Source organism: Sinocyclocheilus rhinocerous, unplaced genomic scaffold, assembly GCF_001515625.1.
Source record: "Sinocyclocheilus rhinocerous isolate Xijiao unplaced genomic scaffold, SAMN03320098_v1.1 scaffold980, whole genome shotgun sequence".
NCBI lineage: Eukaryota > Metazoa > Chordata > Actinopteri > Cypriniformes > Cyprinidae > Sinocyclocheilus > Sinocyclocheilus rhinocerous.
Window position 1 is genome coordinate 562,826 of NW_015635053.1, and position 15,692 is coordinate 578,517.

At 36.7% G+C, this 15,692-nt stretch overlaps 2 protein-coding genes across 3 annotated transcripts; both read right to left on the reverse strand.

The window, feature by feature from the left end:
• Positions 1-974: 974 nt before the first annotated feature.
• LOC107746529 (adenosine receptor A1) lies at positions 975-4,700 on the reverse strand. The gene is made up of 2 exons (XM_016560770.1): positions 4,152-4,700; positions 975-1,656 (listed from the first exon to the last, which is right to left on the reverse strand). The coding sequence occupies exons 1-2, from the start codon at positions 4,472-4,474 to the stop codon at positions 975-977; spliced, it is 1,005 nt and encodes a 334-aa protein (XP_016416256.1). The 5' UTR covers positions 4,475-4,700.
• A 3,473-nt stretch (positions 4,701-8,173) lies between these two features.
• Positions 8,174-12,188, reverse strand: LOC107746530 (transcription factor PU.1-like). Of its 2 annotated transcripts, none has more exons than XM_016560772.1 (6): positions 12,160-12,188; positions 11,768-11,788; positions 10,745-10,895; positions 9,926-10,056; positions 9,670-9,814; positions 8,174-8,490 (listed from the first exon to the last, which is right to left on the reverse strand). In XM_016560772.1, the coding sequence occupies exons 2-6, from the start codon at positions 11,786-11,788 to the stop codon at positions 8,174-8,176; spliced, it is 765 nt and encodes a 254-aa protein (XP_016416258.1). In that variant the 5' UTR covers positions 12,160-12,188. The 2 variants fall into 2 exon arrangements, with proteins under 2 accessions (XP_016416258.1, XP_016416257.1); XM_016560771.1 differs by lacking the exon at positions 12,160-12,188 and adding an exon at positions 12,065-12,119.
• Between the last annotated feature and the right edge of the window lie 3,504 nt (positions 12,189-15,692).

A 15,692-nucleotide genomic window follows, 5' to 3' on the forward strand; every position in this document is an offset into this window, starting at 1 on the left:
GCATACGCACGCACACACACACACACACACACACGGTATAAATTAACCTGCTTTGTCATATTTGATACACAATTTCCAAGACCTCTAAATTATCAACATGATCAAACTTTGCTGAAAAACTTGTTTAACACAATATACCACATGCTTGCTTCTGTCATCTGACTGATGATTGAAAAGGCTTTTGTTAGTATCATTGTACAACAAGCATCACCCTTCATCTTGTGCTTCATGTGTATTTTTGCTGTAAAATCTTTAACGATTTTTATAAAGTGAACATAAGATTAACTTTTATGTTGTTAGTCATGTTTAAAGATGAACACTTACTGGACTGAAGCAACTTGACAATCCATACATATTTATTTTTTTTTAGAAAAATCATGTTAAACTGTATCAATTATGATCCGTCAGGCTTTTGAGGAACGTTTATTGTTCATCTCTCAATCATCATTGCATTGCATGTTTTGCTCTCCACAGTAAAAACTATATTATTGGGAGATGTAACAACTGATATTTATATGCATTTTAGCTGGCTATTCTTTTTCAAAGATCTCATTTATTTACATTACAAGCAATCAGAATCTTACCTTAATTTAAATATCAGCAACTGCATTAAATTGCATATTTGGGCCTTAATGTGTTTTTACACTATATCATACTGCATGAACCATAAAAGCCTGAATCATAAAAGCCTGATGTATCAAATATGATTCGATTTTTCAGACGATTATTTCACATATTATTATTTCATACTATTATTTCACTTAGGCTATAGCATGTCTGCTCTTTCTCTGTTAGCAGTTTACAGTGTCACTGTAAAAGCTTGTGGCGCCCTCTAGTGGTCATGCAGCTTTACAGCTCCAGAAGACTGAAGCTTTTCAGTGATATTGTAGGATATATCCAATATACTGTCACTCAAAGATCTACTCAGAATTGTATCATACATTGAAATTATGATTGTACTTTATCTGCCTGAGTCATGTGCCAGTGTTGGAGGGAAATGTAGTTTGATGGCCAGCATTCGGTTCTCCAGGCTGGGATCTCCATGAGGAGCTTGAGAAGTCTCCTTGTCCTCTCCAGCACAGTACATACCGTCTCCAGATCTCCAGGTAAGCCTCCCTGATCTTTGCGATACGGAGGGCGTAGACCACAGGGTTCACCGCTGAGTTGGCGTGAGAGAGGAGTATTCCTGCGTAGAAAGCGGTCTGGGGGACGCCTTGATGACCCGTTGAAAGCAATACACAATTCATGAGATGCAGTGGCATCCAACATGCTGCAAACAGCAGGAGAACCAGAGCCAGAGAACATGCCAGCCTCTTCTCCTTGATTAGAAAAGCCCTAAGTTTAGATTCAGCATGCGCTGAAGTCTGGTCTTCCCTCCGCAGGCGTTTGTGCAGACTGTAGAAGACCAGTGCGTAAAGAAGAGTCATGGCTGCTAAAGGGAGTAGGATGCAGCCCAGGTAGTTGAAGTAGACCATATAGGGCAGTGAGATGACAGCTAAGAAGGTGCAGTTGATATGGGAAGAGTTATGGAGCAGGGAGGACTGGGAATCGCCATTATGCCAACCAAAGAGAGGGGTGAAACCCAGCAGACAAGATATCAACCAACAAAGGACCACTGCAATCCAGGAACGCTGCTCAGTGGCGATCTCCTTATACCTGCAGTCACAGAGCATGTCGACTGGTAATTAAATTTACAGCTGGACACACACTTAAGCTAACATTTCCTTTGTGAAAAAGAAGTAACACACTTTTAAAAAGAGCACTTAATATGAAAATAATATACTTAAGTGTGAACTGAATATAATGTTTTCAGCCACATGAATTTATATTAAATGCAGTTCTGTCATAACAACTCTCGGAGGGATTGGCATGGTAATGTACATGACAATGTTAATGTATTTGGTCTTGGCGGAATAGATCTGCTACTCTGCTGCTGCTGCGGCAGAGCAAGTACCGAGACTTACTACTGCCAATACATACAAGAGAGAACCAATCAGCTGCCATGTGACAATGATGTCACCAGGTCAGATTGAGCTAGACCTATCGGACTGCGCCATCTAGAGTTTCATGCCAGAACTCTGTATTTAGCTGAATTTTAGAGCGCTGGTTTGACCCACTTAATAAGTACATCTTTATATGTAATTTCATAATTACTTCTATTGTCTTTTATATACGGTTAAAATGTACTGCTGAATGTACTGACAAGCATTTATGATCAACTAAAATATACTTTGATGCATTCCTATTGAAACTTGATGTCATGTATTTAAATATATTTATAATTCCACATTTGTTTTGAATTTAGCATATTTAAAATAGTTTAACTTGTAATATAATATCTAATAACACACTGCAGTTAAAATTAGAATCAAGTACTTTACATTTGCTTTAGTACGTTAGTCAACATTAAAATACGTGTACTTCTTTAAAATAGAATGTAGTATGTAGAAACTTTCATCTTCTGTAAAGCTGCTTTGCAACGATGTGTGTCGTGAAAAGTGCAATGCAAACTGAATTGAAGTGAATTAAAGCATGAAAAAAGATACACAACTTAAAAAAAAAGTGTACTTAAGTGTGTTAAGAAACATAGAAACAGTGCAGGGCTACGTTTCCCAAAAGCAGTCCTAAATTGATCATAGCTCCATTTTATTTTATTATTATTTTTCTTTTTTCTTCATGTAATGCAGGGATTCCCAAACTTGTGACCCAAATATTTACTTTACGTGTCCCTAAGAAAAAAAGTTAATATTTCAATAATTTAACACCATATTTGAATATTCTCTGATGTCTGTTATTGGCCATACATTTTATTTATCTTTTTAATAACAATAATCCCATTTAAAACTAGAAAATAAGTTTTGTCAAAAGTAATCTAAAGCTGCGTCGGAAAACACTAGGGGAAGGCCAACTTCTGGAGGAGTGAATCTTGACCTCCAAAGGAGAGGGGAGATCAGAGGACTCGAGGCTATGGAATAGCATCCTGATCCACCACTTAGCATAAGCGTCTCAGGCATAATATGCATGTGTAACTGATGTTTGTGCAACTGGCGAGCTCATTGACGCCCTCCGTATCAATCTCCTCGGAGAAAGACAGGCGGAGCGTCGCGCCCTCTCCCCGGTGGGAAGGACCGCAGCGCGGGCTTCCGAAACCCCGAGAGCGGGCACCGGATCTGGTGATTAGGAAGCAGATCCATACGCGAAACCCACGAGCACAGCCGCCACTCCGCCTCGGCGAAAGCGGGGCCGGCACCGCGAGGAACGCTAGTGAAGGCTCCCTCCTCAAAGAGAGCCCTCTGAGAGCGAAGCAAGGCAGTAACAACTGTGCTTCGCTCCCAAGCAAACCACGCACAGGCTGTGTGTATCCCCACTCGTGATATAACGTTTTCTTTGGGCAGGGAGAAACACACTACCTACAACGTGGCTTGCTCTCGCCCTTGAAATGCTTTGTCTTTGCATGAGCTTAGACATAGCTGGAGCTTATAGACTTTCACAGTTGACAGACAACAATAAATATGACTGACACACACAGAGCGCTTCGCTAAATGACAGAAAGCTGACGCTGGCTCCGCCGCACGTGCTTGTTTATAGCTTCCTGGTCATGACGTCACCCGCCCGTGACGTCCCGCTCAGCTATTGGACTGATTTCACATGTTATTCAGAGCGTGGTCACAGAAGGCGTTCCCCTAGCGTTTTCCGACGCAGTTCGAGTTCCTGAAGAGGAAGCTTATTTATCCAGCTTTCAGATGATCTATAAATCTCAATTAAAAAAAAAATTGACTGGTTATATGGTCCAATGTCACATATTTAAATCCAAGCTGTGATTTGGATAATCTTTTGGTTTTCTGAGTCTTAATGTTATGGCTTGCTGTTATATGTAATCGGCTGAAACAATTTTCATTCAAAAATTGCATGTTTATTTTGTTAGTAATTGCTAGTAAATGACTCAAAAGTCTTCTGAATAGACAACAATATTCATGGTCACATCTGTAGCCTATTTCATCAGCTAATGTAAATTGTAAAACTAATTACAAAGAAGCGGCAAGCAACACATCAAATTAATAATAAAAAAACTGAAATAGTGTTTTCTGAAAAAAAAAAAAAAATTGATGTATTTACATCTTTTTTTATTTTATTTTGCCAAAAGCTCTTACCTGAGAGGTATTGAGACCCGCAGGTATCGGTCCACAGCAATAGCCAGGAGGGACAGCACAGACGCTTGGGTCAGCACCAGCACCACACAGCTGACCGCCAGACAGGCCTGGAATGGGATTTCAACCCACCCGTCCACCAGCACAGCCAGGGGCACTGCCACCGCCCCCACCAGGAAATCAGCCACAGCCAGAGACGCCACAAAACAGAAGGTAGGCTGACGGAAGGTCCGCCTCAAACACACGGCCCAAACCACCAGCACGTTCCCCAGGCAGCATGCCATGGCGATGACCAGCTCCAGAGAGGTGTAGATCAGCCAGGCCATGAGGAGAAACCAACACGAGCAAACAGAACACAGTCTCAGTCGAGTATGAAGAAGCCTGTGACCATCTGGTCTGCTCTCCTCCAAACACACACACACACACACACACACACACACCCCTGATCTTCAGTATGCATCTCTGGGGGTCTCATTTCCACTCATAAGTCTTCTGAATAGACAATATTATTCACAGTCACATCTGTATTTCATCAACTAATTCCATTTGCAGGCGGACAGAATAATGATGTTAAATTCCGTGTCACAATCAAAATGATGGGAAGCTTACAACCTCACAGGTGCTTGAACGTCGTCTTCAGCTGCTACAATACTAGAATACTGCCAAGTGTACTGTGCCTACGTTTTTTTTTTTTCAAATTGATTCTGCATTGTGCAACAATAAATATTTCATAGAATAGTATTCTACATTGTTGTCACATGACCTCATCACATGCATGTTTAATGCAATTTTGTGCAATATATATACTGTACATATACATACTGTATATACATACTCAAAAAAAAAAACCTTCTGGCTGAGTACCATCTGTAAGTTCTCATCCATTGAAAGTGTCAGATTTGGAGTATTAACGCAAAAACTGCGGCCACGTGTTTTATGCAATTTCACAACCAACACGGCAGAGAACAGATGATTGTCTTGTGTTTGATTCACTATACTTACAAAGATGCACTTTTTATGTGACATCAGTGGTTTGGTTCATAGCAACTGAATTAGAATTGGGAAGAAAATATGAGTGGTGAGTATGGAGGAGATGGTTTCCAAAACAGACGTAGCTCACAAATTGTTGTCAGTGGCAGTTTGACTTAAATAAATAAATAAATAAACAACATGTTCACAGAGGTCATATAATTCCAGTAATCACTTCATGCACAAAGCCAAAACCTCCATCATATAGTTCTTCAAGTATGTACCACCAGCAAATGGGCTTTAATAAAAGAGAATTGTAGTTGACATTTAATAAAAATGTATTTAATTACTGTTAGAAATAATATTTATGTTATTAAAAACTCACTGGAGAATCAGTGTCATCAGCTGCTGAGTACACCTTCTCAGCCTGAGCGATTTTTTTTTCCAGCTCTTTGGCCAGAAAAGTGGAAAGAGAGACACATCCAAAACCTGTTTTGTCTTCCTCTTGTTTTCCTCTCGCCATTCTTCTACCTCACCAGTCTCAGCAGATGAGGATGGTTATTCTCTATTATCAAGACATCTCTCCCTCCATCTGCTGGTCAGTGTTCACAAATGCATCATGTTCATTTTAAAGAAATGAACGGTTCGTTTACCCATGGACAACTAAAAAGTGCTGTATTTGTGTATTCATCAGCCAAAGGCAATTAAAAAAAAAGAAAGAATTCTTAATTTTTACACAGTTTTTGTTATTCAAAGATTTTGTCTTTTGATGAAAATAAGTTTTATTTCTGTTAATGTTTCATCTGTTAATGTTGATAATTTGATGAATAATGATTTTGGAAAAATGTATAAACGCATTAAACATAAAAAACAGAGAGTCTTATCAACATGATCAAGCATTAAACGTAAAAAACAGAAAAGTCTTATCAACATGATCAAAAATTATGTATTTTTAAAAATTCTATAGTACTGAAATAACATAATACCTCTGATGTATTTTCTACATGTAAGAGCTCTGCAGAGCTGCAGTAGGTAGTTGGTGTCTATTTAGAGGACAATGACAAACTTTGGAATGACAACCCCCCCTATGCAATATGCAAGAATGACATTCTAAAAATAAAAAAATTTTACTTTTTTCCCAGGAAAAATAATGCAAAATACAGTTTCATCAGTATAATTTCCAAATGTTAATTTTAGATTCTGACTAAAGGTCATTCAGTACTTCAATGTGATTGCAAATCTTATATTGATTTTACACAACAGTCCTGTAAACTGGAATTTGGCAACATGTGCTTCAGACTAAATTGTGTGTATAATTTTATAATCTAAGATCCAATTACTAAAATAAATATTTAGTGTGGTTTTAACAGCAAGCCACTGACGTATGATACAAACACCATCTTTCCCTTTTCTTCAATCATTAACAGTTCTGTTGTAGTGGCGGTTTTCCAGAGTACACATGCTTTGCATATTTGACCATATGTGTGTGAATATGTACATGGTGGGCTTGTGGTAAACTGCCATCAGATGGAGCACAGGGCTTTGTCAGTGATGTTGTGATCTGTGTGAGCTCCTCGTGATGAGGCTTAGCAGTATGAGAATTCAGCAGGCTGTTTAGAATACAGATGCAAAACCAAACCCCTTAGTTTACATGTGGCTGCATGGTCAACAACGTTTCAGAATTCAGATGCCAGGGAATTTAAACTGTTGATGCCATTGAAATGTTATCATTCATATTTATCCATATGGATCATATGGATCCAGAACACCTGAGAAGAGATGATGCCAACCCCTCAGAGGACCTCAGATGATGCCAACCCTGAAACAACATACAGAACTACCACATTTTGCTATAAGTTTGATTGCATCATATAATAATTGCTGTTAATCGTGTTCATCGTCTGTTTGATTACGTCTTTGTCAAAAGCATATAATGAAATTACTAAAACTAAATAAAAATACAAACTAAAAAATAAATAAATATATATATATATATATATATATATATACTATAATAACACCACATTGTTTTGGTATAAAGTATTGTTTTACTATCATATTCTTTAAAATACCCTCTTAAATACTTTGTAGAACAATATGGTAATCGCTCATTACCATAGTATTAATCGAAGTGCAATCTGATCCAAAATCTGATTGGAAGGCATTGTTTGTATCAGATGCAAATAACCATCAAACAATGCCTTCCAATCAGATTTGTTTCGAGAAATATCAGTTTTTGGTGTTTTGCTGCTAAATGAATAGCCATTCATAAGTCCTGTAGCAGATCTAGACAGGCGGTACTGGGGGAGGTGGAGGGTCTCAGATAAACTCTAAAGCTCTCCAGGACCAACTTACAGGATAGCAAACACTGAACCAGGCTATTTAAATGTTGAGCTGCAGAATCAGCAGAGGCCAATCAGCTTGTGCCATGTAATAAATGATGTGATTGCTAGCAGATTGCATGTAAAGGACCTATCAGCTTGCGCCATCTAGAGTTTCAAAACTAAACTAGATATGTAGTCTGGTTGATTGAGTCATATTAAGTAATAGATTTTACTTGAATAAAAACTGGCTAAACATGTTTACAATGTCATTTTACTGTTTAGATTAAACTGTTTGGCTGGGTTCCTTGTTATTGTCAAAAATACAACTTTGCATGTTAAAATTAATTTATTCAGGCACATCAGATGTCAACATATTAATGTTGTTACAAAGTAACTGAAATGAGCACACAAATGGCCAAATATTTTATCACAATAACAACAAGCAAAACGGATTCATAACTACTTATAACGTAGTGTAATGGTTAACAATCCTCAGATTTATATAATTCAAAGATCACCTCCAACTTCTTAGAATTTCATGTCATTCCATGTTATTGTACATACAATTCCCAGTTCAATTGAGCCTCAATTAAGCCAAATAATGTTAGAAAATCAGTGTATTATGCCCACATTACATTATGAACATTAAAAAGGCAAAACCATTTTCTGTAAAATACTCAGTATTTGTTTACACTTTTCCAGTTAGGAGAAATTCTTGGTGGATGAGCCACATTAACTACCCATGAATCTTTGCGAGTTGTTCTGAAGGCCTCTCAGTGTTCTCTCAGTGAACTGATAGGTGAGTTTACGCTTCACTTTGCAGATCTCTCCCGTTCGCGAATAGTTTCGTAGGGCACGGGCCATTTTCTGGTACGTCATGGTTTTCCGGTTGCCCTTGCGTCTGCCCCACATCTCAGCCAGCTTTTCCTTGTTCTGGGACGAGAACTGGAACGTTCCATTGTTAGACTGAACCCACCAAATGCAGCTCCGCATGTCTGGTGTCTGTAGCATCTCGTACAAGAACTGAAACAGCCGCTCTTTCCTTTTACCTGAGAAACAATGTTGTAAATGACAAATGTATTTTAGTGACAATGACATATTTGGCATCTATCCATTGATCTCTGTGCACAATGAATGCAATCTGTTTGTTCTGTTACAGTAATTGTCTAAGTTAATTAAGGAATAAATGTTGGGTTTAGTTGTCTCCCCCTGCTGGCTGCTCTGAGAATAATGCTGTCATTATCATGTGACTGATCAGACGACTAACAAGGAAATTAGTGCTTACCATTCTGCTAGTCTATTCTTGAGTCAGGAAGCAGTGAATCCGTATCCATCTGCATTCATCCTTGGCCTTTGGTAGCTTCGTCGGTATGTTTTATTTTTATTGTTCATATTACCTTCAATTTTATTTGTATTATTTGAGTGCATCTTAGATGTATTTTCTCACTTGACCATATGAGAGTCATTGATACATTTACCATTTTCATTTGCCTGACAATATATTTTTGTGTTATCTGATAAGCAGAAATGTTAGATCTAGATTACAAGATATTTGTAAGAAGTATTCCTTTATGTACACGTTGTGATCTCAATTCATATTGTTTATTGTTTTCTTCTTATTTCATAGTTTTACTCTGCCCTTATTAAAGTATGCAAATGGACATTCCGTGTCTGTGACGTTGATGAGGGGGAGTTTAGCCTGCTGTTGAAGTATACACAGGACGTATATGGAGAACAGTATACTGTTATCAACTATAATGATATTCTGTGGCTAGTTACTGCTTAGACTAGTCTTACAAGTTAGTCATCTAATTCTTGTTTCTTTTCTTTTTTTGGACTAGCATAAACAGGTAGATTGGTCTAATTTAAATATGTAAAGTAGTACTGATTACCCCTTGGCTATTTTTAAGACTAGTCAAAGCAGTTTATTCAACTGGCCACTGGTCTCGCTATATTTTTTGTCCATTTGAACTGAACCAGTGTTGTTTTGGACCCCACTGACTTTCAATGAATTAACAAAAACAGTTCAAACATTCTCCAAAATCTCCTTTTTGTGTTCCACAAAAGATAGAAAGTCACACAGGTTTGAAATGACATGAGGCTAAGTAAATGATGACAAGTACATTTTAAACTAATTATCCAAATAAACCGATTCACTAATATGAAATGACTTTCCCAAAGCCAAAAAGAAATAGGTGGAACAATGGCCTAGCAATTCTGTGTCTTACCTGAGAGCGGCGCTAGAGCCAGGGAGTCATACGCAATCTGACCCTTCATGTCAGAGTTCGGAGATGGTGGGAATTCTTGGCAACCAGAACTGGTGGACAGCGAATCTGAGTCACTGTACTGGTTTCTGTCATACTGGAAGTGTCCCTAAAACATAAACTATTATTAATAACAACCAACAGGTCAATCTTCGCTTATAAAACTGCATACAGTCTTGACTGTAATATTACAGTGTACTGTATGTCTTGTGAGACCTACCCACTCATTGTGACTAGACTGACAGAGCCACGTCTGCTGCTGCTGAGGCTGTTGTTGTTCATGCGTCTCATCTGTTCCTGGTACTCCACCATAATGCCATTCATATGTATAATGTGCAGACCAGCTGTTCTCTATGGAAACACATCACTCATTATTACCACATATGCTGCTCACTAGAATCAACAACACATGCAGGCTGTAAGAAGTTCCCTTTCATGGGAACTTCGAACTGCGTCCTCTAGGGGTCGCTATGGGGAACGCCTCGTCGTGACCCGTGTCTGTTATGGTTATACTATCATTGTTTTTTATGTTAAAATACATTCTCCTATGCAAATTAATCGGCCTACCATGTGTAGTTTGATTCCCCTGAAAAGTCTAAATACTGTTTTTCTGAGGCACGCATTTTCAAAACATTGCTGTTTGTTTGAGCATCCGACCAGCCTGACATAGCAACAGCTCATCCAATAGTGTGAGTTTGGGGGCGGGGCTATCAGTTTGACTGACCAATGGTTTAAACCTGTTGAAACACTGTGGTGACTGTTCAAACTAAAACATTTTTATTACACATGTCACAAGTAAGTACTTTTTAGTACTAAATTTCCATACAGTTTCTCCTCACTAAAATAAACTTGTATCACCCATGAAATGGATTCCACATCTTGAGACACAAATAAAGAAGCTTTGTCAAAGAGGAAATGACTGACCTTACAAAACTGAAAAGACACTTCTATTCAATCAACAAAAGGAGAAGTGACCCTTCCCTCAGTGGTCTATTACAGTGTTTTAGTTCTAGTGTTTAGCTGATTATCAATCGCTCACCCGCCATACCGTGCTCCTCTTGATTTCTCCTCTGCACACCTGGTGCTGACATCACCTCCACCGAGTGCTCCTGCAGGTACTCCTCTATCATGTCAAGGTCTAGGTTCCCAGACGACGGCTCTCTAGGGCCCAGATCTTGGAAGTATTGAATCTGTAGGTAAGTCAATGCATGTTAGCAAACACTGAATCAGATGCAGTATAGACCTTACACAATGTACAAGACACAAGCATTTTCTTTCCTTCTCCTAGATTCACACTCATTGAAATCTAAATATTATATATTACTTACAAAATTATAATGTAACTACTCATGAATAACAGCTGTTTAACAGGAATATTGGAAGGAAGTTGCAACAAATTCGCCTGACTAGTACATTCTTCCTGCCCTCAGTAAAATTTGTTTTTTATTTGCACCAACAGAAATATTTGCATAGTGTGTGTAAACATTTTAGTGGTAATATTTTGCCTCTCTTTTGACATTACTGTGTATACTGTACACCCCATACAGTATTTTGACAGTATTTTGAAGGCACACTTCAACATTTGACATCTGAATGTCATTGCATTAAACAACAAAATGTCTAAGCATCATTAAGTACCATTTATTTTATTTCAACACCAGCATACTTTCCATACAAAACAATGTTATTAAAGCATTTTTTAAAGTGTCTTGAGAGTCACATTAACAGTTTACATTAACGCCAAAACCTTACAATACAATCTGCATATTTGTTGATCAAATATGATATTATATGGACATAATGACTATTTCATCTGCTTATTAAGGTAATATTGTTTCCAGCACACTTAGTATAAACAGTTATACAACAATTGAGAATCTACTAATATGATTGGCCAAGAGTATGATATATGATATATTTTACTTGCGTGATGCTTAAATATATCACAAAGCTTTTTTTTTTTTTTTTTTGTAGATATAATACATCATCTGTCATGCATTTTTCCCAATGCTTTCCCAATTGTTTTCCCTTTAGTCAATCTAAATAAATAAATAATACTCACGGTTTCAAGAGTTGCCAACATCTGAAAACAGAAAAAAAAGTCACATGAGTAAAAACAGCACATGAGTACAAACACCTTAATGTGACTCTACATGACTGAACAGAACTGAACGGAATGCTGTTTGATCACATCAAGTTTTTCTGAAACATATTTCACAGCTCAAGCAATGCAACTGAAAGAGTAAAGAGAAGACAGACAAAAACTCCTGTAAAACAAATCGTTTTAACAAAAAGTGCAAATAATTGCTAACACAGCAGAAGTTTGAATGGTATTGTAGATGTATGAATGTTTAGTTACCTCAGTGCACTTCCAGTGAATAAGACGACTTAATGTATCACAATAAAAAAGTGGAAAAGACTGTGACTGGAAGAGAGGGTGGAGCTGTACATCACCTGTAAAGTGCACCTGTTGTCTGATCTGATCCTTTTATATGCTCCCAACTGTCTGTCTGCTTTTGCCCGCCTCCTCCTGGAATACTTATAACGTTGAGCCAACCTTCCATCATCAAAATGCAAATCTCTATTAATCAAACATTCATCTGGGTTTAACGGTATGGGCGAGTCTTACGACCACTCCCCTTTGCTCTGTCTTGTGGTCTTGTGGTCTGCGTTGTTACTCTGTGTCCTAAAAACTGGGATTTTACTCATAACTGCCACAGCGATTATTGAGGTAATTCGTGTATTACACAGATCCAGATGAACTTTTTTTCCCTGTCAGAAATCTTGCTTGAAACGAAATCCTGTTGTTGACATGATTCTGGATAAACTACTTGAAAACTACTATTGTGAGATATTACAAGCATGTCCATTTAATGTTAATTTGTAACCCTGGACCACAAAACCAGTCTTAAGTGTCAATTTTTCAAAATTGAGATTTATACATCATCTGAAAACTGAATAAATAAGCTTTCCATTGATGTATGGTTTGTTAGGATAGGACAATATTTGGTCGAGATACAACTATTTGAAAATCTGGAATCTGAGGGTGCAAAAAAAATCAAAATATTGAGAAAATCACCTTTAAAGTTGTCCAAATGAAGTTCTTAGCAATGCATATTACTAATCAAAAATTAAGTTTTGATATATTTATGGTAGGACATTTACAAAATATCTTCATGGAACATGATCTTTACTTAATATCCTAATGATTTTTGGCATAAAAAAAATTCAAGAATTTTGACCCATACAACGTATTTTTGGCTATTGCTACAAATATACCCCAGCGACTTAAGACTGGTTTTGTGGTCCAGGGTCACATCTGTGTAAAAATAAAATCACATGAACAGCTTTGTTGATGCATGTGAATTTCTGTTCTGTGGTCAGTAAAGCTCAAAATCAAATCAAAAGACAGAAACAACAGCTTATGGTTTATTACTGCCATACCATCAAGGTCTATCTATCTATCTATCTATCTATCTATCATGTGACATTGGAGTAAGGATGCTGAAGATTCAGCTTTACATCACAGGAATAAATTACATTTTACATTCAAATAGACTGCAAAATATAATAATATATCACACAACTTTCAGAAACATAAAAAAAAAAAATCTTACAGACCCCCAAATGTTGAATATTAACACATTGTCTGGAATATACAGTCTTTAGACATACAAATGTTCTCTGGTATATCATTTTAATATATAATTTAAAATGATATTTTAGATTTTAATATAGTGTTTTCTGTTGTATAAAACATGATATTTCCTTATTTTTTCCACTTTATATTTTGATTTTATTTTATGTAATGTCCTTCCGGAGCACAAAGATTCTTTTGCACTTGTAGTAAATAGTTTTCAATAGAGGAGTGTTTGACTTGACTTGAATGTAATTGAATTATAGATTTCAAATAGTACATTTTAGATTTACACCATGGTGCAGTACATAGTGCATGTGCTCATGACGAAATGTGAGTCCACTATCAGATCCTGATCTGATTCCCCCTTCTCTCTCTCTCTCTTAAAAGCCCTGTCTATGCTTTCCATTGCAATAAAATAATTGAACCTCAAAATGAAAAGACTTACATAGTACTCTTTTCATGATGCTTTTTCAACAACATAGAAAAAAAAAAAAAAGAAAAACGTTTTTATGAAAATGTTTTATTCCGTGTTATTACTATAAATCCAATCCTTTAATTAAATCTCATGATAACATCCTTTTGACTGGAAGATAATATTCTTTGGCAACAAGTATTACATATTTTATAACATATGTCACTTGATAAAACATGAAAAACTGCATGCTGCGCACATGAGGCAGTCAGATGGCTTGTGGTGGAGTAGCACTTTTGTGATATAAAGTGTGTTACTGCATTGGTTAGAAACGAGGAAGTACCAATCCAAAGAGGAACACAGAAGAGGATTGGAAAGGGAAATGAGGAACAGCTTTAGGCCTGTTCCAAACTCATGCTTACAAACCACTTTCTGGTAAACCCGGTCTGATTCACTTTTATCAGACACATTTTTTTGTATGGCTTGAGTCCATCATTACTGTTTCCAAAAGTGATTTTGTCAGCAATAAAATTATTCTTGGCCACCAAAACCTTTGTAAACAAAACTGTCAAGCTGTACGATTTAAAAGCATGTCATAGTGTAGAAAATAAATTAAAAAGCCTGTAAAACTTGACAATCAATTGTTTGTTAAACCTATAATTTAGCAATGAGGTAATAAATGACAAAAAGAAAACAATTTCAAGGCCACAGCGAATTTAAAGTCCAGGAACAACTGAAGGACTAGATGAATATGAGATTTATTGCAAACAGAAGTCAATAACACAGCAGAAAATAATCATGTAGATATATTACACTGAAAAAAAAAATGGTAACCTAAAATGGTAGCATCATGGTTTTAAATTATATTTGAACAATTTAAGTCAGATAAGATATTATCATAACTGAATCAACCTAAATTCATTAATTTATACCAACATTTCTATACAGTGTTTAAAATCTAAAAAAAAAATTCAATACATAATAAAATCCCTATCATAGGTCCTGAATGTTACAAATATAATCATAATTATCTATCACATTTAAATATCTGATCACCATATCACAGACCAAGTTGGACCTATTTAGGGACTAAAACTGTATCCTCTTGCAGAAGGATGACACTCAATTTCCTTCTAAAAATGTTTTAATGAATAACATATATTTTTTAAATATTTCTGGACTCCCTTTGACTTTTTATTGTATGGACAAAAACAAACAAAGTACCTTCTCAGAAGAAAGGGACGACGTGAAGGTGATTAAAGGATAACATGATTGGTGTAAATAAATTAAGAAGTATAAGCAAAGATTGTTTTGTCTTTTACAAATGTACACTACAGTTCAAAATCATCACTGTCACTTTTCAAAAAAGGAAGAAAAAGAAACACTATGTAGGCAGCAGTGTTGGGCAAGTTACTCTGGAAATGTAATCAAATTACTGATTACTGATTACTCCTTTTAAAAGTAATCACGTTACTGTTCTGATTACTTTATTTCAAAAGTAATTAGTTACATTACTAGTTACATTACATTTTATTCTCCAGCATCCCGCACACACACGAGTGTCTACCCGCCCGCACCAGCACTCGCCCATCTTGTCCCGTGTATACACTAATTTGAAAACGCATCTTGTTCTCTCAGTTTTGGCCTTTCCATCCATATTAAGATGGCATTTTGTCCTGTAAAAATAGTGTAAGAACTTTATTACGTCTCTTCTGTCTGTATCATCTCAGTGAGTTTTAATGAGGTTTTACGCAGACACAGTAAGGTGAATGTTTACTGACTTCTCAGTGTGAATGAGAAACTTCTAGAAAACGCTTGAAAATAGTGTGTTTTGCACACTTACATTTTCATTCCTCTTCAAATAAAACAATAGATCCTCATGTGAGAGGGCATACATCTAAACAAATCCCCAGTTTATAGACATTTCACTTCAGT

Bases quoted from the DNA above. Each gene is read 5' to 3' on its own strand.
- LOC107746529 (XM_016560770.1), bottom strand. From the start codon at position 4,474: ATGGCCTGGCTGATCTACACCTCTCTGGAGCTGGTCATCGCCATGGCA. The intron at 1,657-4,151 runs GTAAGAGCTTTT...CTGTGACTGCAG, and splicing joins CGGGTCTCAATACCTCTCAG to GTATAAGGAGATCGCCACTG.
- LOC107746530 (XM_016560772.1), bottom strand. From the start codon at position 11,788: ATGTTGGCAACTCTTGAAACC. The intron at 10,896-11,767 runs GTGAGTATTATT...ACTTACCTACAG, and splicing joins TGTTGGCAACTCTTGAAACC to ATTCAATACTTCCAAGATCT. The intron at 9,815-9,925 runs GTAGGTCTCACA...TTTATGTTTTAG, and splicing joins AGTCTAGTCACAATGAGTGG to GGACACTTCCAGTATGACAG.